This window comes from Dromiciops gliroides, chromosome 6, assembly GCF_019393635.1.
Source record: "Dromiciops gliroides isolate mDroGli1 chromosome 6, mDroGli1.pri, whole genome shotgun sequence".
Taxonomy (NCBI): Eukaryota; Metazoa; Chordata; class Mammalia; order Microbiotheria; family Microbiotheriidae; genus Dromiciops; species Dromiciops gliroides.
This window is the reverse complement of record NC_057866.1, coordinates 37,805,028-37,832,709: the sequence shown is the minus strand read 5'-3', so window position 1 is coordinate 37,832,709 and position 27,682 is coordinate 37,805,028. Positions and strand designations below refer to the sequence as shown.

Sequence of the window (27,682 nt, the reverse complement as noted above, 5' to 3'; positions counted from 1 at the left end):
GCCCCCGCGGTCCCTAGGGAGCCGGCTCTGGGGACTCGCGGGCCGAGCGCTTATTGCCGTCGGGGGAGCCGCGGCGGCCGGCAGCAGCGATGTCCGCCGTGCGGGAGAAGGCGGCGGCGCTCCACATCTCCACGCTCTACAGCCCCGAGCAGAGGCCCCCGGGTGAGTGCGCGAGGAACGGCGGGCAGAGCGGGCTGCCGCCCGGGCTCACTCACCCGCCGCTGCGGGCGGCGACGCTCGCTTCTCGCGGCCGTTAGGCGCCCGATCGACTCGCCCGCCAGCCCGCGCGCTGGCCCCGGTCCACTGCTGCGCCGCGGGGGTCCGAGCCTGGCGCAGCCGCCGCAGCCGCCGCAGCCGCCGCCTCGGCTTCACGCTCACCCCCAGCCCAGGCTCGCGCCGGCGCCTCCCCCCGGCTCCCCGCTTTGGCCTCGCGCTCTTCTCTTCCCCCCCCCCCGCCCCGCAGCTCGCGCCCCCCCCCTCCCCCCCGCGCTGCTCTCTTGCTCTTGGCCCCCTCCTGGAGCTCGCCCTCCCGCGGCCCGGCCTCGTCCGGCCCAAGTAGAACAGATTCGGCGTCACGTCCCCGGGAAGGGCTCCGGACAGGGGAGAGGAGGCACCCACTGACCCCTTCCTCCCTCCCGCTGCGCCCGCTCAGCGGCTTCACCTGAGCGCCCTACGCACACCCCCGCGCGCCGGGACCTCCCGGAGCGCCCCGCCGAACGACCCCCCCTTCCCTGCCGAGGGGGCGAGGGCGGGGCTCCGCCAGGAGGGTGCTGGAGGGGTCTCGGGCAGCCTGGCCCCGCTGTCCAGCCTCATCTGGCTCTCACCGCAGCCTTCGGCCCTGGAGCGGATACTACTGCGCGCCTGCGCTGACCCCCCCCTCCCCCGTCCTCAGCCTGGACACCCCCCCCCCCACCGCCTGCCTGGACAACCCCTCCCCCCACCTGCTTGGACACCTCCCCACCTGCCTGAACAACCCCTCCCCCTACCTGCCTGAACACCCCCCCCCCACCTGCCTGGACAATCCCTCCCACCTAACACCCACCCCTCGTGGGGGATCCCTCCCTTCCACGGATTGAACTATTCCTTGATCGAAATAGCGGGCTACTGATAGGACTCTGGTTTGCAAAGCGCTTTATTAACTCCTCAATAAGTTTCTCTGTTTGTCCTAACCCTTAGGAATGGTTTGATTCTTTCTATTCCCAGCGCCTCACAGACAGTGGGAGCTTAATAAATACCTGGTTTATAGATGAAACTGGAGTCCAAAAGTCAGTGCGTTCTCTGGTATGCCAGAGAGGCTCATTATTTAAGCATTTTGTACTTAGCTAGACTTCCATGAATCTGTTGGTGTTCATGACCACACAGAAATACCCTTATATACCCCACGGTAAAATGTAAGCTCTCGGAGGGCAGGGGTCTATTGGTTTTCATGTGCTTACTAAGTGCTTGTGGAACTGAATCAAATCGAAGATCCCGATAGTCTACCGGCTGGCTGTTTGCCTCGGTCAAGTGACTTTGTGTTTCCTCATTTTGGGGGGAAGAAAAAAAAGCACTGAACTAGCTATTCTTGAATGAACTTTCTCCTGCCTTCATTCTAGTGAAAATAATGTGTGTCATTCTGTTGGGCATCGAATAAATTGAGATTCAGGTGCTACAGCTGCAGAAATACGGTATTTCCAAACAGTAAAGAAATAAAGCCATCGCCTTCATTTTGGCCAGGTGACTCTCTTTCTTTTCTCCTTCCAGCTTGGGTTAACCACATAGCTGATTACTATCCCTTTGCAAAGTGCTCATTAAGACTAGGTTTTCATGAGGTTTGTCCCTTCTTATGGGCCCCACCTCTGGGCCCCTAAATTTGGCCCAGAGAATGATGCCCTTGATGTTTTGTTAAAATACAAACAAATGGGTTACAGAAAAAGAGAATGCTTTGTGAGTCTTAATTTTCTGAGAAATATCTTTAGTAAGGCATTTCCCCTATACTTTTGATGGGATTCAGCTGCTGTATATGATAGAATTTATTTACCGAAACACTTCTGCTGCATCCTATGCCTTAAAACTAATGTGGTGTTTGGAAAATTGTAAGAAATCTTCATGCTCATTCCCTTCCAAAGGAGGGAAAGAAGATGTACCAGCAGATTTTTTTTTTTTGCGGGGCAATTGGGGTTAAGTGACTTGGCCAGGGTCACACAGCTAGTAAGTGTCAAGTGTCTGAGGCCGGATTTGAACTCAGGTACTCCTGACTCCAGGGTTGGTGCTCTATCCACTGTGCCACCTAGCTGCCCATGCCAGCAGATTTTAACCTTATTTGAAAAATAGCTGGTCACTCTACTTGCTGTATTTAGTACAGGAGCTGGATTTGGAGATGGTAGGTAAGAGAAAATGTGTTATTTGGAAGGTTATTTTAGGCTCCCTCAGAAGTGCCTGAAGGTTGAGCCTTCAGAAAACAGTATAGCCCTTGAAGACCAGGTGCAGTGGGCCCAAGCTTGAGACTGCCTGGTTGTGGGGGCTTTCTAGCACCTGGCTTTTGCTCTGCCTCATGTGGCAGTCATTGGCTTGTAGAGTGTATTAATCACATTCCCACTATTCGGTATGCAACACAACTTCAGTCTGGGACTTGAGCAAAAGCATTGGGAGTAGGGGCAGCTAGGTGGCGCAGTGGATAAAGCACTGGCCCTGGATTCAGGAGTACTTGAGTTCAAATGCAGCCTCAGACTCTTGACACTAGCTGTGTGACCCTGGGCAAGTCACTTAACCCCCATTGTCCCGCCAAAAAAAAAAAGGCATTGGGAGCAATGATTCTTGGTCTGTTGCCACTGATTCACTGAGCAAGCATCTCTTTGCCTCTATTTCTTCTCCCCTTTAGAAAGAAAAGAAAGGCTAGTAGCCACTGTAATCTAGAGAAGGCACTTAAGGGACAGCTAGGTGGTACAGTGGATAGAGCACCAGCCCTGGAGTCAGGAGTACCTGGGTTCAAATTCGGCCTCAGACACTTAACACTTACTAGCTGTGTGACCCTGGGCAAGTCACTTAACCCCAATTGCCTCACTAAAAAAAAAAAGAGAGAGAAGGCACCTAGGGACTCCTGTCTTGAATTCTCATGGACTTTGGGGGGGGGGGCAATGGGGGTTAAGTGACTTGCCCAGGATCACACAGCTAGTGAGTGTCAAGTGCCTGAGGTCGGATTTGAACTCAGGTCCTCTTGAATCCCAGGTCAGTGCTTTATCCACTCACTGTACCACCTAGCTGACCCCTCATGGACTTTTTGATTAGCACACTAAACAGTTCTTGTTTTTTAGATCACACAGACCTATTTTTTTTTAAGAGGATGGGAAATTATAATTTGTTGTTATATTTATATATGCTCTAATGTGATACAAATTATGTTACAATATAATCTATAAATTTGAATGTCTCATTTCCTTTGTTAATTGGTTTTCAAATCCAAATTCTTCTCATTGTGTGCCTGTGGGTTTCTGCTTTCTGTAGGGGGGTGGGGCTGGAAGGACCTGTAAAAATCCTAGTTTGGGACTTGGTCTCTAAGTGTAGGCAGAATCTCTGGGAAGGTGGCATGTTACCTATTGATGCAGTAATGTAATTCCTTGAATTTGAATAGTCTCACTTTTCTTGGGAACCCCGTGTGCTTTCCATATGCTCTCTCACTTACTTCCCTGAATAAGGTAAGGACCAGGGCTTGCCTTTGTTGTAATTTCTGTGTGACTTGGACACATTTAAATGTTAGTCCTTCCTAGCCACCAGTGCTGTTTTCCCAAGTGTTTCTTTCAAAGTTATTGATTTATTTATAGTCTTTACCATACACTCTTCCCCCCTCCCCCCAAATGCACATCCTTTTCTTGGCAGGGGCAATTAAGGACCATCAAGGGCATTTGTCCTCTCATCCTAGTTAGTATTGGTAATCGAAAGCATTTCTAGATTTGTACATGCTGTTATATTGGTGGTGCCGCCAGATTATAACCCCTTTCTTGGGGGACCGTCTTTTTCATAGCATAGCACCAGATTTCTGTGGTCTGTGGGATTGTGGTCTATAGAAAAGGAAACCTTCAGGTTGGATTTGAGTCAGACTAGCCTCCTTTCCTGTTGCATTTCCCATTTGGGGCAATGATTTTATGGCTTATATTGAGGTTCTCCGTGAGGCTTTTATTTGACCTGATGCTTTTCTGAGCTTCAGGACAGAAGCAGCAACATGGAATAGTAGGAAGAGCTAGGATTTGGAGTCAGAAGACATGGGTTCAAAGTCTAGCTTTGTTCTTTCTACCGTCTATGACCCTGGGCAAGATATTTCACTTCCTGGGACTCAGTTTCCTTACCTAGAGTTTATACTAGACTGTATCTGGTATTTCTTCTAATCCTAAACCCCAGGAAATGGTAAACAGGAGAAGTATTTCGTTATAGCTAGTTTTGACCCTTAGTTTTGGACAAATTTATAAAGTAGTAGAGGCTTTTAAAAATGTGCTGTGTTATGTATACTCATGACAATGAGCACATTGTCTGGGGCCCCCAGTGTGCTTTCTGGTATAATGAGGTTTGGAACATAGCGGTACTGTTTTGGTTAGAGAGGTATGTGGCTATGACTCGGGTGTTCCCAATGACAATGTCCACATCAGTGTCTCTGTCCCCCTGGCCCCTTGGGTCAAAGGAGCATTGACTCTGGAAGGCCCATGATTCAAGGGATTCCATGAGTGTCTTCATAGGCAGCTGCCATCTCTGACAACCTGGTCAAGTTACTCAGCCTCTGGACTTCAGGCTTCTCATTTGTAGGATGATGGGATTGGCCAGAAGGCTTTCTGGGTCCCTTTCAGCTCTAGATCTATGATCCCATGACCTGGTAGGACCTTCTGGAGGGTGTTCTCCTTTGACTCAGGGACTTCTGTGAAGTTGAAACCAGGCAGGACTGCATGTGAAGAGTGGAGGGGCTTGGAGGTCCAATTTCTGACCTCTATAAAGGAAAGCTTTGGGAGGAGTTTCATATGCCACCCTCTAACCTTGTAGTCAGAGGGGAGAGAAGGCTGAGGGAGGTTGTGTGCAGGTTTGAGATTAGGAAGGTTGAGATTATCCTGAGGGGACATCTTGTTCCTTTGTCTCCCTGGGAGACAGGGAGAGCTGAAGATGGAAAGGGGAGACTAGAGAATGCCAAAATTGTACAGAAACATGTCTTCTGACATGGTTAAATCTTGGCACGCTCCCATCTTATGCTGTAGACATTGTTTACATTTCTCGAGAGTGAAATCCTCAAATCAGATACAAAGTGCATATCATGAAAGCAACACTGAATGTAAAACCTTTGGCTATCATGTATTTACCATGACAGTCAAAGACTGGAATTTGAATTTTGATAGGAAACATTCTTTTCCTTTACACCTTGTTTCTGGCCTCCTTTCAGCCCTGTTTGATGTGGGATACATCACAATCACTAAGGTGCATTTTAGCTGAATGGAGGCTAATTTTTATTTGGTATTGGATGGTAAACAAGAAGAAAAGCTAAGTAAGCTTGTGGATTGGATGTCTGTGCTCACCTATTGAAGTCAGTGTTGAGAAAACAGGTTATCCTGGTGTGGGTTTGGGCATCTCCATTCGACAGATCCATTGTGTATTAGGTATTAAAGTATCTGCAGGAACATGACCTGGTTTGGCTCTGTAGGTGGTAGTGCTTGAGGGAAAACAGCCCAGAATGCATTCATTAGGAATTGTGCTCCAAGTGGGAAGAAGACCTGAAGGGACTGGACTGTGTTGTGCCGGGAGGACGAAGGAAAAGCAGAGTTTTTCTTCACAAGTGCATGTCTTGCCCTAACCTGTTCTTTAATCTTCTGTCCATCTAGACAGCTATATAGCTATCCCATTAAAAAAAATCCTGCTTTCTCACCTTTTTACCTATTCCATTGTCCAGATTACAGAATTATGTAGATTCTCCCCCTTTCCCTCTCTGTTGTCTCACTGGCCTCAGATGGGTGACTATGTTGACTCAGTTTCCTAGCCTGGCCCAGAGAAGTGTTGTCCTGGGGTTACCATCCCTGTGGAGAGTGCTGCCACTAGAGACTATTTTTCAATAGAAGCCAAAAATAAAGTCGTTTAAAAGGCAGAATTTGGGGAAGATTAGAGGAAGTGAAATGACTTGCCTGCTGTCAAACAGCCAGGTTTAGAACCCAGGGCTTGGTTCTTGATCCATGCCTCCCCCATATCACAGTGCCTTTATTATTTTGTCACAATGGTCAAGTTGTCAAGCTGTTCTCCTAAAGTAAGTTAAATTGTCTTAAATGGAGGCTACTGTATGCGCTTTGTCCCTCAAAGTGATACAGTTACCAGTGGCATTGCTTTGAAGGAGGGTTAACAGATGAATAACTCATGTGCTACATTGATACTCTTGGACCTACTACTTTCTTCATCTTCCCTAGAAAGCATTTATAGGAGGACATGAATAACAAAATACATAAGATAGGAAGCTGTGGGTGGGTTGCCGTCTATGCCATTACGCATCTTGATTAGAGTCATTGAAGCATTCTTCAGAATTCATGCTGAAGACTGCTCGTATATATTCAGATATTCATGGCAAATAATCACTTCGTATGGCTTTGTGAAGTGTTTTCAGCCTTTAAATGTGATTCTTGAAATCCATCTTTCAAGATGTAATGTTAGCCATTGGCTAAAGTGAGAGGATTCTTAACAAAAACAAGGAGATCACAAAAGATTTAATAAGAAATCCTGGTTATCATTAAAACACTTTTGCATTCATAAAATCAATACTCTTCTGATAAGAATAGAGATTATCAATTGGAGAAAAAAATCTTGGCAACTTAGTTCTTTGATAAAAGTTTGATTTGCAAGGTCCAATAGACAGGGAGTTGATACCGATATAAAAGGCCAACCACCATTCCTCAGTGGATAAGTGGTCCAATGATATTGAACAAATAAATAAATAAAAAGAAAAGATGTTGAACAAGCATTTCTAAAAAGACATTACAAGCTATAGCAATCATATGAAGCATTACCATAAATCCTTAATAAGAGAAATGTAAATCAAAATAGCTCTTAATTAATGAAGTGTCATTAGTAAGTTAGCGAAGCTGACAAAAGATGGCAATAGTGTTGGAGATTTTAGAAAAATGGCTACAACATTATATATAGGATGTCGGATAGCCATAGTCATACTTTACTGTGATAGCAAAGAGCTAGAAACAAAGGAGGTGCCCATCCATTGGAGAAAGACTGCACGAGTTGTGGTACATGGATGTGCTGAAATAGCATCTGGTGAGTAAGGAGGAATTCAGAGAGGCACAGGAAAGCTTCAACTGAAGCAAAGGGAAGTCAGTAACCTGGAAAACAACATGTGCCATATCTCCAGCAGTGGGAACAACCAACCAACCCTGTCAAGACCAAGCTGAAGGAAGTCCAGTTCCTTTTTTTTTTCTTTTTTCTTTTTTTTTTTTTGCAGAGGTCAGCAACTATAGGCATGAAATAGTGAATATGCTGTCAGATACAACTGATGGTTTTGCTGAACTTTTTTCTCCCCTCATTCTTTGGTTTATAAGGGATGGCCCCTGAGGTAGGGAGAGCAGGATGTGATCAGAAAACAAAGGCATCAAAAAGAGTAAGTTTTTAAAAAATAGCTAAAAAAGTTAGTATTTTGTTGCTTGAAGTGTTCAAAATAATGTAATCTTTGGGTATTTGGAAAGTTTACAGGCAAAGGGGTGTGTGTGTGTGTGTGTGTGTGTGTGTGTGTGTGTGTGTGTGTGTGCATGCGCGCGTGCACACACCATAAGGCTTATTATAAGGGGCCAGTAATTGTTCACAGCAAAAAACAGTGCAGTAACCAGCAGCTGCATGACAGATTTGTCCTGAATGGATTGGTGGAATCATTTACTGTAGCATCCATACAGAATTGTATAATAAAGGATCAATTCCATTGACCCACCCAAAACTTAACATGCCCTTGTATGAAGTAGAGGCTTCTGAAATGTCTGTAAGATAAAACAGAAGATGCAACAAGCATAACCTGCTCAGAAACAGAAAAACACAATTGGCACAGAGACAGCTAGACCCCTGCATGTCAAGGAGAAACTTCCTACAAGTCAGACTGCTACAGGGGATGGGGAGAGGGTGGATCCCCCCTTCTTAGAGAACCTCAAGTAAAGGCTTGGTGACTACTTGAGTATTGGATTCAAGGATTTCAGTGGCAAAAGTAACATACGAATGGGTAAGCAAAGCGGACTAAATTTAAGAGAATTAACTCTGTATGAGTGTCTGAGGGAGAGGATGTCCTGGTGATTGTCCTCTCCCTTCTATGTAGCACCATGGAGACCTGTCCCGTCTGGCTGGCCACCCACACCATTACCATGGCCCAGCTTCCAGCCTGGAGTTCTCACTGTTTCCTGGTGGCCTCCGACCTTAAATGCTAGGATCTACATTAGATCCTCCTGAGTCTCTTCCCCTCATCAAATACAAATTAATTTGTATTTATTTGGAATATACCCAGATCTATGACATTTATCTTTCCTTTGGAATGTAACTACCTTGAAGACAGAGACTGTTTCATTTTTTTTTATCTTTTTCCCTCTGGCACCTAACACTGGCCCTGACCACTTAATAGGTGTTTGATTTATAAGATTTGTTAAATGGTGGTGGATTTCAGATATGCTTCTTGACTACACCCTGTTCCCTTGATTTTTCCCTACCTTAGAACCTTGCCTCTTGCCTGTGTTTTATCTAACATACCCCTTCATTCCCCCAAAAGGGATCCAGTAGCATGGGTAAGTACAATTTTTTTTTTTTGCGGGGCAATGGGGATTAAGTGACTTGCCCAGGGTCACAGAGCCAGTAAGTGTCAAGTGTCTGAGGCCAGATTTGAACTCAGGTCCTCCTGAATCCAGGGCCAGTGCTTTATTCACTGCACCACCTAGCCACCCCCGGGTAAGTACAATTTAAATTCAGAGAAAAATGGGAAACAGAACCTTAAAATTGTTTCCTTTGTCCTTAATTCCCCCTCAAATTTTCATAATATATTTAATTAAATATTTCTCAATTATATGTAAAAAAAAACCCGCATTGATTTTTTTAAAATTAAGTTCCAAATTATCTCCTTCCTTTCCCTTTCTCCTCCTTGAGAAGGCAGTTTGATAAAGATTATATATGTTAGGGGACAGCTAGGTGATGCAGTGTATAAAGCACCGGCCCCGGTTTCAGGAGGACCCGAATTCAAGTCTGACCTCAGACACTTGACACTTACTAGCTGTGTGACCCTGTGTGTCACTTAACCCTCATTGCCCTGCAAAATAAATAAATAAATAAACAAACAAGATTATCTATGTGAAGTCTGGCAAAAAATATTTCCATATTAGCCATGTTGCAAAAGAAAACACAGACCAAAAAAAGAAAAAGAAAGTTTAAAAAAATATGATTCAATCTGCATTCAGACTTACTCCAGCAGTTCTTTCTCTAGAGGGGAATAGCATTTTTTTATCCTAAGTCTGAATTTTCTTGCATCATTGTATTGCTGAGAATAGCAGTCATTCACAGTTGATCATTGTATAGTACTGCTGTTACTATGTACAGTATTCTCTTGGTTCTGCTCACTTCACTTTCATCAGTTCATTTAAGTCTTCACACATTTTTCTGAAATCATCCTGCTCATCATTTTTTACTGCACAATAGTATTCCATTACAATCATTTACCACAACTTGTTCAACCATTTACCAGTTAATGTAGTAACCCCCTCAATTTTCAATTCTTTACCATCAAAAAAGAGCCACTATAAATATTTTTTGTACATAAAGGTCCTTTTTTCTTTGATCTCTTTGGCATACAGATGCATAATAGAGGCATTGCTAGATCAAAGGGAATGCACAGTTTTACAGCCCTTTGGGTATAGTTCCAAATTGTTCTCCAGAATGGTTGGATCAGTTTCCAACTGCAGCAGTACATTAGTGTCTCAATTTAAAAAAAAAATCTCATTGCTAGGGGCAGTTAGGTGGTTCAGTGGATAAAACACTGGACCTGGATTCAGGAAGACCTGAGTTCAAATCCAGCCTCAGACTCTTGACACTTACTAGCTGTGCGACACTGGGCAAGTCACTTACCCCTCATTGCCCCGTCCCCCCAAATCTCATTGCTTCTGCCTACAATTCTGCTTTAGCTCCTAAACTCATAGTTAGCTAGGTCTGAGTTTCTTTGAGCTTATTCTATGTCAAGGCCAAGAATCTAATCTTAATCAGTCCAACAGTTGTTTTATCTACTCTCTAGAGGCACATGCCTCCTTAGCCTTCTCTTTCTTGAACTCCAGAGCAGTATACTAAACTTTGTCCAGAACCACTCTCTAGACAGACAACTCTAACACAAAATGTCCAAAATTGAGCCTCTACCACATTCCTCCAACTCTCTCTTCCTTCTGGTTTCCTTTTGTCTCTCAAGACAGAATCTCTGCCCTCCAATATTTATAGGCTTGGAGTTGATTCTAATTCTCCTTTGCCTCCAAATCAGAGTCACGAACATTGCTTACACACCTTCTCTGTGCCACTGTTGCATTTCCTATCTGCCCCATCTCTTAGACTCTGCTCCCTGTAGTCTATTCTTTGTGCAGCCACAGGGCTAACCATGAAACACTGAGCCAGTCTTGTTCTTGTGGTCAGAGATCTTCAGTGGCTTCCCATTACTTACCAAACCAAATCTAAACTCCTTTGGCCAGCAAAGAAGATCTTCCCCAGGCTGGCATTCTTGCATTTCTCTTCCTGTACTCTCTACTGTAGCCACACTGGATAATGTTCTGTGGCCCCTGTGTGTGTGTGTGTGTGTGTGTGTGTGTGTGTGTGTGTGTGTGTGTGTGTGTGTGTGCGTGCGCACACCCAGCACTTTCCAGCCTCAGTCCTGTGCTAGCTCTGTTGTATGTTCCCTTTCACCCAGTTTACCTGTTTAGTAAAGGTTAACTTCCATGCTGCCCGCTCTGAGAAGCCTTTCCTTTTTTCTTCCCACTGCCAACCTCTCTCTCCAACCTCCATAGAGTGTTCTCCATAGTGGATGGAGTGCTGGACTTAAAGTCAAGATGATCTGAGTTCAAATGTTATTTCAAAGACCTACTAGTTTTGTGACCCAGGGCAAGTTTCTGAGACTCAGTTTCCTCATCTGTAAAATGAGGATGATAATAATAGCACCTACCTCACAGGGTTGTTGTAAGGATAAGCTATCTAAGACTTAATATAAAAAATGTTAGTTATTATTATCATTACTACTCTTATTATGCTATCTAATATAATTAGGTCAGCTAGGTGGCACAGTGGATAGAGCACTGGGCCTGAAATCAGCAAGACTCATCATCCTGAATTCCTATCTACCCTCACACACTTATCAGATATTTGACCCTGGGCACTTAATCCCATTTGCCTCAGTTTCCTCATCTGTAAAATGAGCTGGAGAAGGAAATGGCAAACCATTCCAGGATCTCTGCGAAGAAAACCCTACATGAGGTCACAAAGTCAGACACAACAAAGAACTGCCGAACAACAAAACCTGATGTAATTATTGTGTATGAGAGTTATCTTTGGTTGTGTCATCTTTCACTAAGCTGCATAAGGGCAGGGGCTATTATCTAAACTATGTATATATTTTATTTTAAAGCACATTTATTTTATTCTGAACTTAAGAAATTAAACAAGCATTTCCAAAACAGGTGGGATAGAAAAACAAAGGATTGGCCTGAGATTGCAAATCCATTATATACAACTTGCTATTCCTTTCCAATATACCAGCCAATTATCATGCAGCTTTCTACCCCACCCTCAAATTTCGAGATGGCTACCTTTAGGTATAAATCTGTATGCATATGTGTATAGATACACACACAATGTATATACATGTATGTACATATGTGTATATACATATCTACACACATATATATACACATCAGTTCTCTTTTCTGTATTCAAGCAGTTTTTTCATAGGATCTTTGTGGTAAATTTGGGTATTTATAATAGAATAACTTGTTTGCTCAGAGTTCTTAAAACATTACTGCTGTTACTGTATAGAATGTTCTCTTGCTTCTGCTCATTTCACTCTTCATTATTCTGTGGAGGTCTCTCCATGCTTTTCTAAAACCATTGAGCTCATCATTTCTTATAGCAGAGTAATACTTCATCATGAACATGTACCACAATTTGTTCAGGCATTCCCCAATGGATGGGTATCACCATGATTTCCAGTTTTTTGCCACCACAAAGAGAGCAGCTATAAATATTTTAGAACTTGTAGATTCATTTCTTTTTCCCCTAGGCATCTTGGAAAACAACCCCAAGAATGGTATTGCTGGGTCAAAGGGTATAGGCAATTTAATAACTCTTTGGGCATAATTCCATATCTCTCTCCAAAATGGTTGAATCAGCTCACAGATCCACCAACACTGAATTAAGGTCCCAATTTTTCCACATCGTTTCCAACATTTGTCACTTCCCCCTTCTATCATTTTAGCCAATCTGTGAGGTGTGAAATGGTATCCCAAGGTTGCTCTAATTTACATTTATCTAATCAGTAATGATTTAGAGCATTTTTTCATATGGCTGTAAGTTGTTTTGCTTTCTTCAGAAAACTTCATATCTTTTGACCATTTATCAATTGGGGAATAAACTATGTATTTAGAACATTGTTTTGCATGTTATAGGCTCTTAAATATTTGAATAATTATATCTAACATAGAATTATAAACTTGGAATTGCAAATCAGAGATAACAGAGACCACCTATTCTAATACTCATTTTTTATAGATGAATAAATTAAGACTCAGTGAAGTGACTTAGCCAGGGTCTCCTGGCCTTCGTTCTTCCCACAATACTAGTCTTCACTTTACTTGTTGAAGACCAGACTAAGAACTAATCTGTCCTTACAACTGGTGCTGAAAAGTGACTTGCAGTTGTCATTGTTTGGTGGTTATCTGCCCTGAATCTCAGTTGCTGTGTTCTGTTCACTGCCAGGTTTCAGCGTGGCACAGAAGCCTTTTGGGGCCACGTATATTTGGAGTAGCATTATCAACACCCTTCAAACAGAAGTGGAAGTCAAAAATCGAAGGCACCACTTAAAACGGCATAATGACTGTTTTGTTGGCTCCGATGCTGTGGATGTTGTCTTCTCTCATCTAATTCAGAACAAGTTTTTTGGAGATGTAGATATCCCTCGTGCCAAAGTTGTAAGGGTATGTCAAGCATTGATGGACTACAAAGTGTTTGAAGCAGTCCCGACCAGAGTCTTTGGAAGAGACAAACGGCCGGTGTTCGAAGACAGTAGCTGCAGCCTTTACAGGTTCACAGCTATGCCTGACCAAGATGTTCAGTCAGGGAAAGAGAATGGAGTGTGTGCGCCTTCCAGGTTTGTGGCAAGTTCTTCGATAAATTGGAGGGGGGAATCAGGCTTTATCTCTCTTAAAAAAAAAAAAGGTAGTTGTCTTTTTGTTCCTTTTTATTAAAATCTTGGGCCTGTGAGTGATCTCTTAATACAAAGGACTCTGTATTTAATAGCATAATGTTTAAGGAAAAAAGCTTCTGTAAAGTATTTTTAAAACGAAATTAGTTTCCATAAAATGTGTTTGGCTTTGGAAGGAGTTTAAATTTTACCGGACAAGCCTAAGTTTGAATCTTCAATAGGATGAGTGAAGTAGGAAGTCTTAAGTATTTTCAATTGTTAAAATATGTGACAGTGACAAATGTATTAGAAACTTTTTTTTCATTAGATCACATCATTTTATGTTCATAGCTCCCAAAGCCAGCTTGAGAACTAAGATGCAGAAGAAAGAACTTGCTGCCTGGGTTAGAGCAGAAGCATACCTTCTCTGAGGTATTTAGAAAATACTCAGCCCTGGTTCAATCATGACAGCTCAGAAATCAGGCTAATGGGGTCATTAAGCTTTGGGGCCCTACCTATCCTGCCATTCTGGTATTGGAAGCTGACAGTTCAGTTTCCAAATGAATAAAAGCGAAAAAGACCAGTGAGCAGCATGAAGTCATAGGGCAGCTTGTAGAGTTGAGGAAGATGGTTGTAGACAGTTTGTTAAAGTCCTGATATCTGAAATTAGATCTCTTGCTTTAAGATACGAGAAGACACCATTATTTAATTCATCTGCCTTGAAATCAACAAGTTTAGAGGATCTGTGGGAAAATCTGAGTTTAAAACCTGCTAACTCCCCTCATGTAACTCTCTCCACAAATCTGTCTCCTCAAGGTAAGCTAAGATGATACACACTGAGAAATAGATAATGTCTTTAAATAGGATTATTTTTTTCCTTATTAATGTCATCTGCTTGACATTTTCCTAGTCTTTTATAAAACATAGCTCAGAGAGAACATTGTGTTGAAGTTGTTTGTATTTTTCAGTTCTAATAGAAGTCTATTATCTCTATAAAGCATAAATGACTGAAGCCATTCTTGAAAAATACTGGCTGCTGTTCTATCGGCTGGCCGGGAGTCAAAACCAAAGTCTATTTTGCACGAAACTTTGTTAATTATAACTTAATGACACCAGTTAACTATAACTTAAATGCTTTCTCAAATGTATATATTTTCTTTTCATAGTCTAATAGGTATAAGGTCAACTAAAAATGCATATCCCAATCCTTTGGAGAATTTAGATTCTTATTCTCTGGCTTACTAGAATGCAGCATGATGACTCCAGCAGAGCTGTAGAAACCCTGAGTGGAATAATCTGCAGCCAGTAGTTCAGAGCTATTTTTTAGTTTCAATGAATCATTCTTTCTTCCAAAGTCCTTATTAGCATGAGTTATGTGACTTGGTCTCTTATCTGACAGATTGGACAACCAGAATTCCTTACATTCTTTGTACAGTAGAAAGCAAAGTCTATTCTCCTACACATTAAAACAAACCATGAATTGTTCCCCTTCTTAGAAGAGATCATTTTAGAAGGTTTATATCTTTTAATGGCCACTATTTTGTTGACTTAAGTCTGCCAAGGAAATATTGTGGTGTCCATTTGGATTATAATCGTTAGTTGTTGCTGTTTTCCCTATGTAGTTATTAATGAAGTATGGCGAGAAGAAACCATTGGGCGACTGCTACAGTTGATAGACCTCCCCCTCCTCGACTCCTTACTTCAGCATCAAGAGACAGCATCCAAGGTTCCTCACTCTAAAGCACAACCAGACTTGATCAACACCAGTAACTATTTGGACCGAGGGGTTCTCAAGGCCTATAGTGACTCACAGTATGTAGAAATGATGATCATTTTAAGAGTATTGTTAAATCATACATAGAACTCCAAGTAATTATAGCAGCTTACCACTTCTTTGCACAGTGACAGGTCACTGGGACATGTATCTGTAATTGGATTTCCTTTCTTTTTGTCACCAGCTTGCTTTCTGACTTTGGATAACTAATACTCACTGCTTCCATTTCTCAGAGTCCTAACTTTCTGATTTTGTATTCTTTTCTGAATTTCCACATATAGATAATTCCCTAACCAAGCAAAGAAAGTTGTTGTCTTTGGCCATTCAACATCATCTCTTACCATATAGGTAAACCTGGCTTGTTCGTGGCTCTGAGCAGCCTCAAACAACAATGACACTCTGAAGGCAATGAACTCCTTTGGCTGAATTAAAAAAAAAAAATTTCTAAAATTGCTGTTCCATTTTACCAAGATTCTTAAAGACTTGAACTAAGATAGTATAAAAATCCATTTTGATAGTTATTACTAAGAGAGAATTTCATAATTTCCTAACAGGTTTGACATTTTACACCAAGATTTGATTAAAAGTAAGTTTTTGGGCAGCTAGGTGGCACAGTGGATAGAGCACCGGCCCTGGAGTCAGGAGTACCTGAGTTCAAATCCGGCCTCAGACACTTAACACTTACTAGCTGTGTGACCCTGGGCAAGTCACTTAACCCCAATTGCCTTACTAAAAAAAAAAAAAGTAAGTTTTTAGGTTTATAACAAACTTCTTTTTGTTTTGTTTCTATTATGTTTTTGGTTTTTGCGGGGCAATGAGGGTTAAGTGACTTGCCCAGGGTCACAGAGCTAGTAAGTGTCAAGTGTCTGAGGTCACATTTGAACTCAGGTCCTCCTGAATCCAGGGGCAGTGTTTCATCCACTGTACCACCTAGCTGCCCCCTATAACAAACTTCTTAAAGCACTTAATACCTGCAAGACACATTGTTAGGTGTAAAGACATGAAGATAGCCATGGTTCTCAGAAGGCTTATTATGTTTTATCAGAACATTATTCAATTCTTAAGTTATTATTGTTGAGTTTTTTAGCCTAGTTAAGAAGGAGGAATCTGGTTGGTTGTAATTAACCCTTTGAATGTCATATATCAATTAATTTATTAGCAGTTGAATAGCAAGAAGATAGTTGACCTTAGTCAACTAGTTTAATTCTAACTTTACACATCCTTTTTTTTTTTTTTTTTTTGGCAGGGCAATGGGGGTTAAGTGACATGTCCAGGGTCACACAGCTAGTGTCAAGAGTCTGAGGCCGGATGTTAACTCAGGTCCTCCTGGATCCAAGGCTGGTGCTTTATCCACTGCACCACCTAGCTGCCCCCCTACACATCCTTTTGATAAACAGTGTAGGAATTTTTAATAATTAAGTACGTATAATTGGAATCTTAATCAGAGTAACTTTGTCTATTTGTCTTACTTGGATGTGGAATGTTTTAGAATTTTGGAATAATCTAAGCCAGTGATGTCACATTCAAAGAAAGGCAAAAATTAACATTACCTATGGTATGTTTTTATTTATTTTGCTAAACATTTCCCAAGTACATTTTTTTTTTTGGTGAGGCAATTGGGGTTAAGTGACTTGCCCAGGGTCACACAGCTAGTAAGTGTTAAGTGTCTGAGGCCAGACTTGAACTCAGGTCCTCCTGACTCCAGGGCCAGTGCTCTATGCACTGCGCCACCTAGCTGCCCCTCCCAATTACATTTTAATCTGGTTCAAGCCCACTTGGAAAGTTGTACCTTGCTTCTCCAGTTTGACAACTTCAAAGACCGATCTTTCATTTTATAGATGGTAGAATCGAGGCCCTAAAGTTACTTTTCTAAGTCAACAAGTTAACACTGAAATCAAGAAACATTTATTAAGTGCTTACTATATTCACAGGCCTATTCTAGGCCCTGGGGATATAGAGACAAAAGTGAAAGTTGGTCAGTGGCATTTAGGACTTTGAATTCTACTAGGATTCCAAACCAAGTTAATGTCAGGACCCAGATTTCCTCACTCACGGTCCTTTTTCTCCTACTGAATTTAACAAATAAAATATCATTCAAATGTACAAAAATCTTATTTTCCCTTTCCTGCTAATGTTTAAAAAAATCTACCTTCTAATTTTGTCTGAAGCTAGCATTGTGATGAATAACTTGACAATTAGCTTTAAAAAACAGCTTTACCTAGATTGCCTCTCCTAGCAAAAATAAGAGACCATAAATTTTACCATAAGTTCTATAGAGAAAGAAGCATCCTGATACTGTGAAAAGAGTACTGGACTTGGAAATCTGGGTTCTAGTTATAGCTTTAGACTTTGTGGTTACTATGTGTAACCTTGGGTATTTTACTTCGTTTCTTTGGACCTCAGTTTCGTCATCCTTAAAATGAGAACATTGGCTTATGCCTTGTAAGGTACTTCCCAGCTGCAAAATGTTGGGAATTTTCATTGTGTTGCCGTCTCTTAGCATAGTTGGTTTAGTTCCAAGGCATGCAAATCTTCCAACAGAAGTGTCCAGTGGAGACTTGCTTTTGGGTACAATTCATTATCCACCTGCAGTATCTGTCTGAGATGTATATACTGGTAGACCAGTTCAATGAGCTCTCCCTGGAACTGGGCCTCACAGGCTGCACCTTAAGCATTCTTCATCCATTTATTTTTCCTGTATGGATTGTTTAGGGCAGTGGTTGTTACAAACCTAATTTCAGAGGCTTTGTAGAGTTCCAGACTGATGAAATCAACATGATGTTATTCATGGAGCACATTTTCTCTTGCAGAGAACCCTCCTTCCATTTTCATTCAGACATTTTCCATGACACTGACCCACAGCTTTGTTGAGCATCTGGGTCTCGTTTTGTCTTGCTTGGTATTCATATTCAGGGGACTATTCAGCGGAGTAGTCGCTTAACAGATGCTTGTGTTAATTTTTTTAATAGCCAAAAAACACAATGGGCTTTCAAGTCTTTGTCCTTTTCAATCAGTTGTGTGTCCAGTAGGTTCTCAGGTTTAGAACTGGAAAGGATTGTAGAGGTAATCTCTCCTGATCCCCTCACATGGTCGAGAAGGAGGTGGGATGACTTGTCCCTGTGGTCTTCTATAGAGTGTCTCGAGGACCTTTCTGTTCTTCTCTTCATCAGGATGTGCCTGAGTTCTTGATGTCTTGAGTCTTCTTTAAGTTCTTAGAGAGTTGTTCTTGTAGACATGTGGTTCATGTAGGGATGTTAGATATTGGGGTCCTCCTGATTTCCTATTTGGATGAATACTGCCGTGATTTTTCCCAGGCAGCCTCTTGGTGCCCTCATACTTATCACCCCCACAGCATGCTCATAGTCATCGGGATCTGGTGTGCTTCCTCTCTCGGTGTTGACATTTCCGCTCCCTCAGGCTGCTCATCCAAATGTGGTGGCCCATCATCGTGGATGAACAGATATTTGTTATAGAGATGTTGAAAAGCTTCCGTATTTTTATTAGTGTTTTGTCTTCTTGTTATAATTTGAAATGCTTATGATCTCCTTTGACTTAGCCGGACCTGCAGCCAACTCTCCTGCATGCTCTCTTTGTTCTGCCATTACTTCCTTTTTTCATCTCCTACTTCTTCTCGTGGGTTTAGTTCTGCCTTCGTGCCGTCCACTGCTGCCACATCTGCTTAGCTGAGGCAGTTCTTGGGTTTTGTTGGTCCTCGTCCTCATGGTAAACTTTATTTAAACTTGCATAGAAAGGCTCAGTGATTATCTTTCTCAACATCTTTTTTTCAATTTGCTTCCCCATTTGAAGAGAAAGGGGCATGATGACCTTGTTTAAGCCAGGTTATGAGTGTTTAAACTGTGAGCCATGTCTTAATTCGGCTGGTTTTAATCTTTGTTCCGGGCAACTGAAGATGTTCCACTGTCCATTGACAGCCAGGGGAGAAATGACTCCCACACTGGTAACCAGTTGTTTCCTGTTAAGATAGTCAATTTCCATTCTCCCTGATGTCTGGTACCTTCCGACTCTCTTCTCAAATAAAATATTCATAATACAAAACCGACATTTTTGATCACCTTCCCTTATACCTTTTGCATTGATGTCACCCCCTAAAAACATATCACTTGAATTTGGGAGGTCTTACAGAGTTCTTCATAGGTTTATTCTTCATAGTCATTCCTTTTTCTCCTCTGTTTTTTTTTTTATGACAGATAAAGTTACCACATAAACTACATTATCTTTATGGTGGATCTTTCTTGCTTGTTTCCCTAAGTACTGCAAAGCAGAATGACAAAGTGTCCTATAAAATGCTTGTTGCTGTTTGAAAAGGGATAAAGCTTTCTCTTTATGTGCCTCTCCAAGAACCTGAGCTTCCTTCCATTTCTCTCTCTCTCTCTCCTTTATTTTCTGACCTCAGTCATAGTAAGAATATCAGTATTAGTAGAATCCTGCTCCTCTCATAGGATGTTGACTTAGAGATCTCACCTTTGGAGGGCCAACAGTGAAAATGTCTGAGAAGGCAATAATGGTGCCAACCTTGGCATCCTTTGTGGGCTTTTTAGCCACTCTGCTCCCATCCTTGCAGAAGTGGAAGGGAGTGACAGCCTAGGACCGAGGTCCCTTGGCACTTTTCTCTGTCTGGCTGGCAATGCACCCACCAAGGATTTGTCACTCGGTGGTGTGCCTGTTGGTGGTGAGCCTCTCTGAACTACGCCAGGCTGCTTCCCAGACAGCAGCCACAGTCTGCATCAGGAGCAGATGCCCATCCTTCCAGCAAGAGCCTGAGCTCTGCTGCACAGCATCCCTGTCAGGAGGAGAAAACTCTCATGTGCTCACCTAGTCTTGCAGTTTTTAACAATATCTGCTTTTCTAGGGATGATGAATGGCTCTCCGCAGCAACTGACTGCTTAGAATACCTTCCAGACCAGATGGTGGTGGAGCTAAGCAGAAGTTTTCCTGAGCTACCAGACAAAGGAGATGTGTGGAAAGCACTCTTGTTCGATACCATTAGTAAATACTACAATAATAGGGAACCTCTGTTAAATCACTTATTTGAAATCCACACGGGGATTGCAGAACTCCTGGGTAAGCAAAATCTTGATCGTCCTTGTATTTTGGTCTTTTACATGAGAGAAGAGTTGATTTCTGGAGGAAGGGTTTCTACTTGAAACAAACTCTAAAGCTAACTTGGTAGATAGACTTAAATCAATCTAGAAAACTGCCCATTAAAATGGCTACATTCTAACATCAGGCAACTGCTATGAATCTTGGATACTGGATTAAAGGGGATTCAAAATAACCTCGATGGTGAACAGCCCATGATAAAGCAGAAAACACATCTGATATGGCAAAGCTGGCTTGTTCTACAGCTGTAACCGCAGAGCAGAGTTAGAAGTGACTGAATAGATCTCCTCTGGGCACTCTCTATTTTTTGTTTTGTTTTGTTTGTTTTCGGGGCAATGGGGGTTAAGTGACTTGCCCAGGGTCACACAGCTAGTAAGTGTCAAGTGTCTGAGGCCAGATTGGAACTCAGGTACTCCTGAATCCAGGGCCGGTGCTTTATCCACTGCGCCACCTAGCTGCCCCCACCCCCACCCAACCCATTCTCTAATTTTTGAACACACAGTACAAGCTGCTCCTGCTTTCTTACAGGTAATGGGTTTATAAAATGTATTTTAAGTAGTAAAAGAGTGTGAGATCTGAAATCAAGAGACCCGTGTTGGGATCTTAGCTGTTACTATGGGGCTTGGGATATAACCCTCAAATTCCTCATCTGTGAAAGGGAAATAATAATTTCACAACAGGGCTGTAAGCCTGTAGAGACTGCTTTTGTAAAACTTTAAAAGTGCTATATGAATATGAACAGCTATTTATATGCTACATGATATTTTAAACGATTTTATTCTAAAGATAGTAACCCCTGACATAAAAATGATAAGCTCCAAATTAGTCATAGCTCATTTTAAAGGTATATATTTAATAACCAAAACATCTCATTTGCTTTTGTATTTTGCAGCTGATCATTTTCTTTTAGAATGTTGTTACCAGTGGTTTTTGTAATTGATACAGGGTATTTAAAAGTGTTGGTCACATCAGCCCAAGTATAGCTTCCCATCTTTGAGTGCTGCCGGATGGCGTGATCTCAAGTAAACTCTCTCTTCAGCAAGGCCAGCCTTCTACTCCTCCCTGATTAATTCTGTCTCACTTCCTACCTTCTCTCTCCTCAAGCCTCCCACACCACCCTTCCCTCCACCCTCAGCTGGAGAAAATAAGAGGCTATTCACTGTGAGCCTCCTCTGCTCCCCTCTGTTGCCCTAATTCTCCTTTCCCTTAGTCTGGTCTCTGAAGAGGTGGCTCTTCTCACCAAAGCCAACAACTCCTGGATCCCTTCCCCCCCTGCCTCTTCCATCTCCCAACCTTCAGTCTCTCCTTTTGACTAGTTCCTCACCTAAAACACACCCAGCCTCCCTCAGCCTTAAAAAAAAAAAACCCTCACATAATGGGGCAGCTAGGTGGCGAAGTGGATAGAGCACTGGCCCTGGATTCAGGAGGACCTGAGTTCCAATCTGGCCTCAGACACTTGACATTTAATAGCTGTGTGACCCCGGGCAAGTCACTTAAGCCTCATTGCCCCACAAATAAAGCAAACCAAAAAAACCTTCACATGAGCTTACCATTTCCCTCAAGCTGTCATCCTCTGGTTGGCCTTCCTTTCACAGCGAAACTCAGAAAAAACAGCCCACTTTTGTCTCCTCCTGCTATTCCACTGTTCGGTGCTCTGCTTCCTGTCCTTATCACTCTCCCCAGTGGTCTCCTTGGCTTCTGTGGTTCTCCTTGTTCCAAGCTTCATTCTGACATCACCAGCTCTCTCCTGGACTTATACAAAATGAACCTACAGTAACTTTTTTTTTTATGTTTTAATATGTAAGCATGTAGAATATAAGGGGCAGGGGATTAGTTCATTTTTGTCTTTGTATTTGCAGTGCTGAGCAGGACCCAGCACATAGCAAGTGCTTCATAAATGCTGCTTAGTGGATTATTAAATGACAGTTTCAGTGACTCAGGGGTTTTCTTTTTTCTCTTGAGGGAGAAATATCTAGATAATGAAGTTCCCGACTACAACAAATGCTTTTTAAAAAACCTAATATAAACTAAGTAAATATAACTTTAGTAGTGGTAAGTTTTTTGCCTTAATTATACACATGCATGCTTTGCTCTCAGAATATAGATGTGGTTTTCCACAACAATTATTTTCCAGAAGAATACATAACCAAATAATCATATTTATACTGAGTATAGTTCAGGTGGATTAATCACTGTGCTATTGAAACCCAGATTATGGGATCAGCCCCTACCTTGGTCACATAACCTCAGACTGATGACAATGAATTACAAAGTGCAACCATGGGGTGATTGGAAGCTGTCATTTCTTGGGAAAAAATGCTATCCTTTACTGATGGCAAATTAATAGCCTCCTCTTCATATATTAAGTATCTTTTTTTTTTTTTTAGTGAGGCAATTGGGGTTAAGTGACTTGCCCAGGGTCATACAGCTAGTAAGTGTGTTAAGTGTCTGAGGCTGGATTTGAACTCAGGTACTCCTGACTCCAAGGCCAGTGCTCTATCCACTGCACCACCTAGCTGCCCCCTATTAAGTATCTTTTGATAGACTAGAAAAAGTATGTTCATTGGGATTTTAAATCTAGAGTATGGTAAAGTGCTTCCTTTTCAATTTCATTTGGATTAACTGGGAAAAATGGATTGATCAGGCTCTCTAAAGGGGGGTTAGTACCATTGCCAGAGCCACAGACTCATACTCCTTTAAGTCTTAATTTTTTTATGGGTTTTGGCACAAGGGGCCACGATTCTGTTGTCTTCAGCTCCACAGATGCTCTTGAAATGACTCACTGGATTTACCCTTTTATCCCAGAGTTCCTCTGAGCTGGTTGGGAAGAGGTTGTAGAGACCAGATGGATGTGAAACCTGTGGGATCACAGGCCAACTTAGCTCTGTGCCCACAGAAGACTCAGTGGGAACTGGGCCCCGCAGCAGGAGTCCACTTTGGGCTGCATCTGCCAACCAGCCTCTGAAACCTCAGAGGTCAATGCTTTGCTCACTCACACCAAGAACTCACTTCCTCAGCATGATCAGCCAACAGTGCATAGAGGACCTCCCAGCCCCTCCCCCTCCATGGAGGAGGAGGGGGCTGAGGACACTAGTCATGCTTGTGTGCCATGAGCAGCCTAGGAGGATCTGCTGAATCGAAGGGGACACAGTTATGATCCCAGTGAAGGATTTGAGGTGGCAAGTGCCTTGGTCCTTTGCCATTCCATCTCCGTCATCTTTTTTACTTTTGTAAAACACATACATATGTGTGTAAAATATACACAGACACATACAAACATGTCTATAGGCACACATGTACATATGCACAGGTTCAGCTAAGAGGTTAGACGGAATAAGGATAGTGTTAAGCACGCTGTCTAATAAAGTTAGTTTCACTTTACTGGATGCAGATCTAGGACTGCTTTGCTTTGACCAAGAGGCAGCATAAGGGAGGGGCCGAACCTCCTGAGTGTGGGTATCTGAGAGGCTGGGAAGCCTGTCCTTCACCTGTTTGAGTCAGTTTGCTGTGCCCAGTGGAGAGAGCCCAGGCTCTGGAGTCTTATGGCAATAAGCCCAGTAAACCACAAGAGCCCCCATTCTCCCAGCGCTCCCTCTGTGCTTGCCTCCTTACAACAGGCCTGGGTGGCAGGTGTTTTCATCATCCCATTTTACAGTGGGGCCTAGGTTTGCAGCCTGACTCTGGCATTTACTACTCATGCAACCTTGAACAAACCCATCAACTTCTCAGTGCCTCAGTTTCCTCATCTGTAAAACTCGGGAGCTGGATTTTGTGGTCTCGGAGGTCCCTTATGCAGATCGCTGTTAATCCTACTCCGGGACACTGGCGTGAGTGGGACACCATTGGTCGTAACCCCGCTAGAGAGGGCTTGGGAAAAGAGCTCTGGACTCCACAGAGGAACTTCTTGTTGTCGAAGGGATTGCTTTTGATGGCAATCCTGGCGGTTTAGGAGGTGACTTGGCTTTCTTTTTACTTAATGCGCTTTCACCTTTCTATGGTTTGTAAAACGAATTTTTTCTCTTTGCTGAAGTGAATGGGAAGACAGACAGAGCATTAGAAGCCACCCAGCTCTGCCTGAAGCTGTTGGAGGCCAGCAGGAGAGAGGAGTTTAGGAGACTGTTGTACTTGATGGCCGTTGCAGCTCGTCCTTCTGAATTTAAGCTCCAGAAAGAGGTACGTCCTGGTCTGTGGGTGCTTCTCCACCTGGGCCTCCACCTTCATCCCTGAGGGAGGAGAGGGCACTGATCCTGTTCTCTCTGTGTGCTTTGGCTTTTGGCAGAGTGAGAATCGGATGGTTGTGAAAAGGGCCTTTTCTAAAGCGATCGTAAACAACAAAAATCTATCCAAGGGCAAAACAGACCTTTTGGTGCTGTTTTTAGTGGATCATCAAAAAGATGTTTTTAAGGTAAGCTCTGAAAGTGGCTGAGCGGAGCCCTGGGAGAGTCATGTTGAAAGGCTTGAACACTGTCCCTTCTGTCTCTTAAGATCCCAGGAATGCTGCACAAAATTGTCAGTGACAAACTCATGGCCGTCCAAAGAGGAATGGATCCAGAGAGGGATGCAGGTAACTGTGTTGATGCCCAGACGCTACCCGATCGAATGTCGGTTTGAAAGTGATGTGCTGTGGGGAGGTGTGCTTTTATTGCATTGTAAGTGTCTGATATTTATCAGTCAACATTTATTAAGCACCTTTTATGTGCCAGGCACTGTACTCAGCACCGTGGGTGTAAGGGAGGCAAAAGAGAGTCCCTCCCCTCGAGGATCCCACAATCTAAAGGGGGAGACAAAATGCAAATGCATATGTACAAGCAAGCTGCAAACTTTTCTGATGGAGGGATTTTAGTTGGGATTTAAAGGAAGCCAGGGAGGTCAATAGCTAGAGCAGAGGAGGGGATGGGGGAGGCTCTAAAAGTGAAAGCAGCTTGTCCTTGTGATGGCAGAAGGCCCCACTTTTTTTTTTTTTTTGGTGGGGCAATGAGGGTTAAGTGACTTGCCCAGGGTTATACAGCTAGTGAGTGTCAAATGTCTGAAGCCAAATTTGAACTCAGGTCCTCCTGAATCCAGGGCCAGTGCTTTATCCACTGCACCACCTAGCTGCCGCCCCTGCCACATACACACACACTTGGTTTTTAATGAGCTGGGAGAAGTTTACATTGCTTTATGCAGTGTTGCCCGAATAGCACAATTCTGTAGGGTAAAAAAGAGAGCTGAACTTTACTGATAACGTCTCCTTTCGGTTAAGGCTATGTTTTCTGCCAGAGACATGACCAGAGTGAGTATTACAGCAGTGCCCAGAAGGCCACAAAGATTGAGCTTTTGTCTTTGCTGAAAACCATCGATGAGGACTCAAAATTATCCGCCAAAGAAAAGAAGAGATTGCTGGGTCAGTTTTATGAGAGTCACCCGAGCATCTTTATGGAATATTTTGGAGATAGAGTTTCAAATATTTTTATATAATGTGTGCATATGAATGATTGTGATTTTCTGAAAATAAAATGTATCAACTGTATTGTGAGTCTTGAAATGTTGCTTTTTAAGAAAATAAAACTGTAACAAATAAAATATTTGCTTCTATATATGCCTTTTGTTTGTCTGAAACAACTCGAAGTCGTGAACTAACGATCAACATGATCGTTGGGCCATGATTTCTTTAGGTGAATTTCATTTAGAACTCCAGCTCCCCAGACAGAAGGTCAAAGGGGAGACATCCCCCTCCCTGATGGGTGGTAAGAAAGCTCTTGGGGCTGTTCTCCAAAGAGCTCAGGTCAAGAAGCATCTTGACAAGGTGCACAGAGAATAGAAAAGAACAAGATCCATGTTCCCATCTTGGAGACATCGTAGTGTGCCAAGCGCTTCATCCACAGGGGACTTGTGGGCGCCGTAGTCGCATCTTTCAGTATTTATTAAATGGCTACTTTTTGCCAGGCACTCCTGCCTGGGCAAAGAGGTGCCAAAGTGTCGTGGTACCCAATGTCAAGAAGCCTGCATTCTGTGGGGGTGGGGAGTGAATATAAGATATAAAATGTGCATATATGTGTGTGTGTGTGTGTGCGCGCGCGCGTGCGTGTGCGTGTACCCACACACAAACACACATGACATTCAAGAGGCCTTTCCTCATTTCTGCCTGAATTGTAAGGGGTGGCCTTTAAGGCAAGGCCTCTGGGGGAAGGAGAGCTCTCCTAGCATGGGCTTGTGCAGAGGTATAGATATAGTAAAGAGAATGTCATCTCCCAGTTCTGAGAGGCCAGTCTGGCCAGAATGTAGCATACAATTAGCCTGCAAGGACGAGGAGAGACAGATTGTGAAGTTCTCCAGGCCAGAGAGAGGCATTTTATTTTATCTTAGAGGCAACAGGCAGCAACATCGATAGCAGCAGCCTTGGTGCTTTGTCAGAGGAAGAGAATGGATGGGTTGAAGAGGGGAGCACTTTGAGCAGAGAGATGAATTAGGGGGGAGAAAAATTTGGAACTCAAAATCTTACAAAAATGAATGTTGAGGGGTAGCTAAGTGGCACAGTGGATAGAGCACCAGCCCTGGAGTCAGGAGGACCTGAGTCCAGATCCAGCCTCGGGCACTTGACACTAGCTGTGAGACCCTGGGCAAGTCATTTAACCCCAATTGCCTTAAACATCCGGGGCTATCTTTAGTTGTCCTGATATATATATCTCGCCACTGGACCCAAATGGCTCCAGTGGAGACAGTGAGGCTGGTGATCTCATACCACCCTCCCTCACTTAAATCCAATTCACTTGCAAATCATGACTTCACTTCCTGATGTCATGGTCCTCTTCAGGAAGGAAGGACAAACAACAAGAACACACTACTTAAAAATTGTGGACTTGGGCCTAGAACTAAGGCCTACTCATTGAAAGTACAGCTCTTGTCCACACCCCAGACTGTAAAGTAGAACTCTTTCTAGGAAACCTAACCCAGAGACAATTATGAAAATGAAACATACTGCCAGGACTTAAACAATTTTTTTAATTCCCTTTTGTTATGAGCCTAGGCCCATAACACTTTGATTTTTTTTTTCAAAGAGGCTATTAGAAAGATACCCCTACCTCAGCATTATGAGAATGGGAAGACTCAATTGTTAATCTTGTGAATATTTTATTATAAATATAATAACTACACTTAACACTTACTAGCTGTGTGACCCTGGGCAAGTCACTTAACCCCAACTGCCTCACTTAAAAAAAAAGAGATAAATATAATAACTAGAAATCTGGTAACATTCCAGAAAATTTAGAAATTGAAAGTGACAAATCATTTTAAAATAACTTAAAAAGCTAATTTAAATTGAGGCTTTTTTCCCTATGAAATAAAAAGGGAAAAGGAACTGAAATTAAGAAAGGGAAAAGATAAAAGCTATACCACGACAACATCATTTTCTTCCTCTCTAG

At 42.7% G+C, this 27,682-nt stretch overlaps 1 protein-coding gene across 1 annotated transcript; it reads left to right on the top strand.

Annotated features, from left to right (window-relative positions):
* The first annotated feature begins 5 nt into the window (after nt 1-5).
* Nucleotides 6-25,853, top strand: DEPDC7 (DEP domain containing 7). Its single transcript, XM_043969570.1, has 9 exons — nt 6-162; nt 12,961-13,351; nt 14,070-14,200; nt 15,007-15,196; nt 20,029-20,240; nt 24,310-24,452; nt 24,559-24,684; nt 24,765-24,843; nt 25,522-25,853. The coding sequence occupies exons 1-9, from the start codon at nt 90-92 to the stop codon at nt 25,734-25,736; spliced, it is 1,560 nt and encodes a 519-aa protein (XP_043825505.1). The 5' UTR covers nt 6-89; the 3' UTR covers nt 25,737-25,853.
* Nucleotides 25,854-27,682: the final 1,829 nt, after the last annotated feature.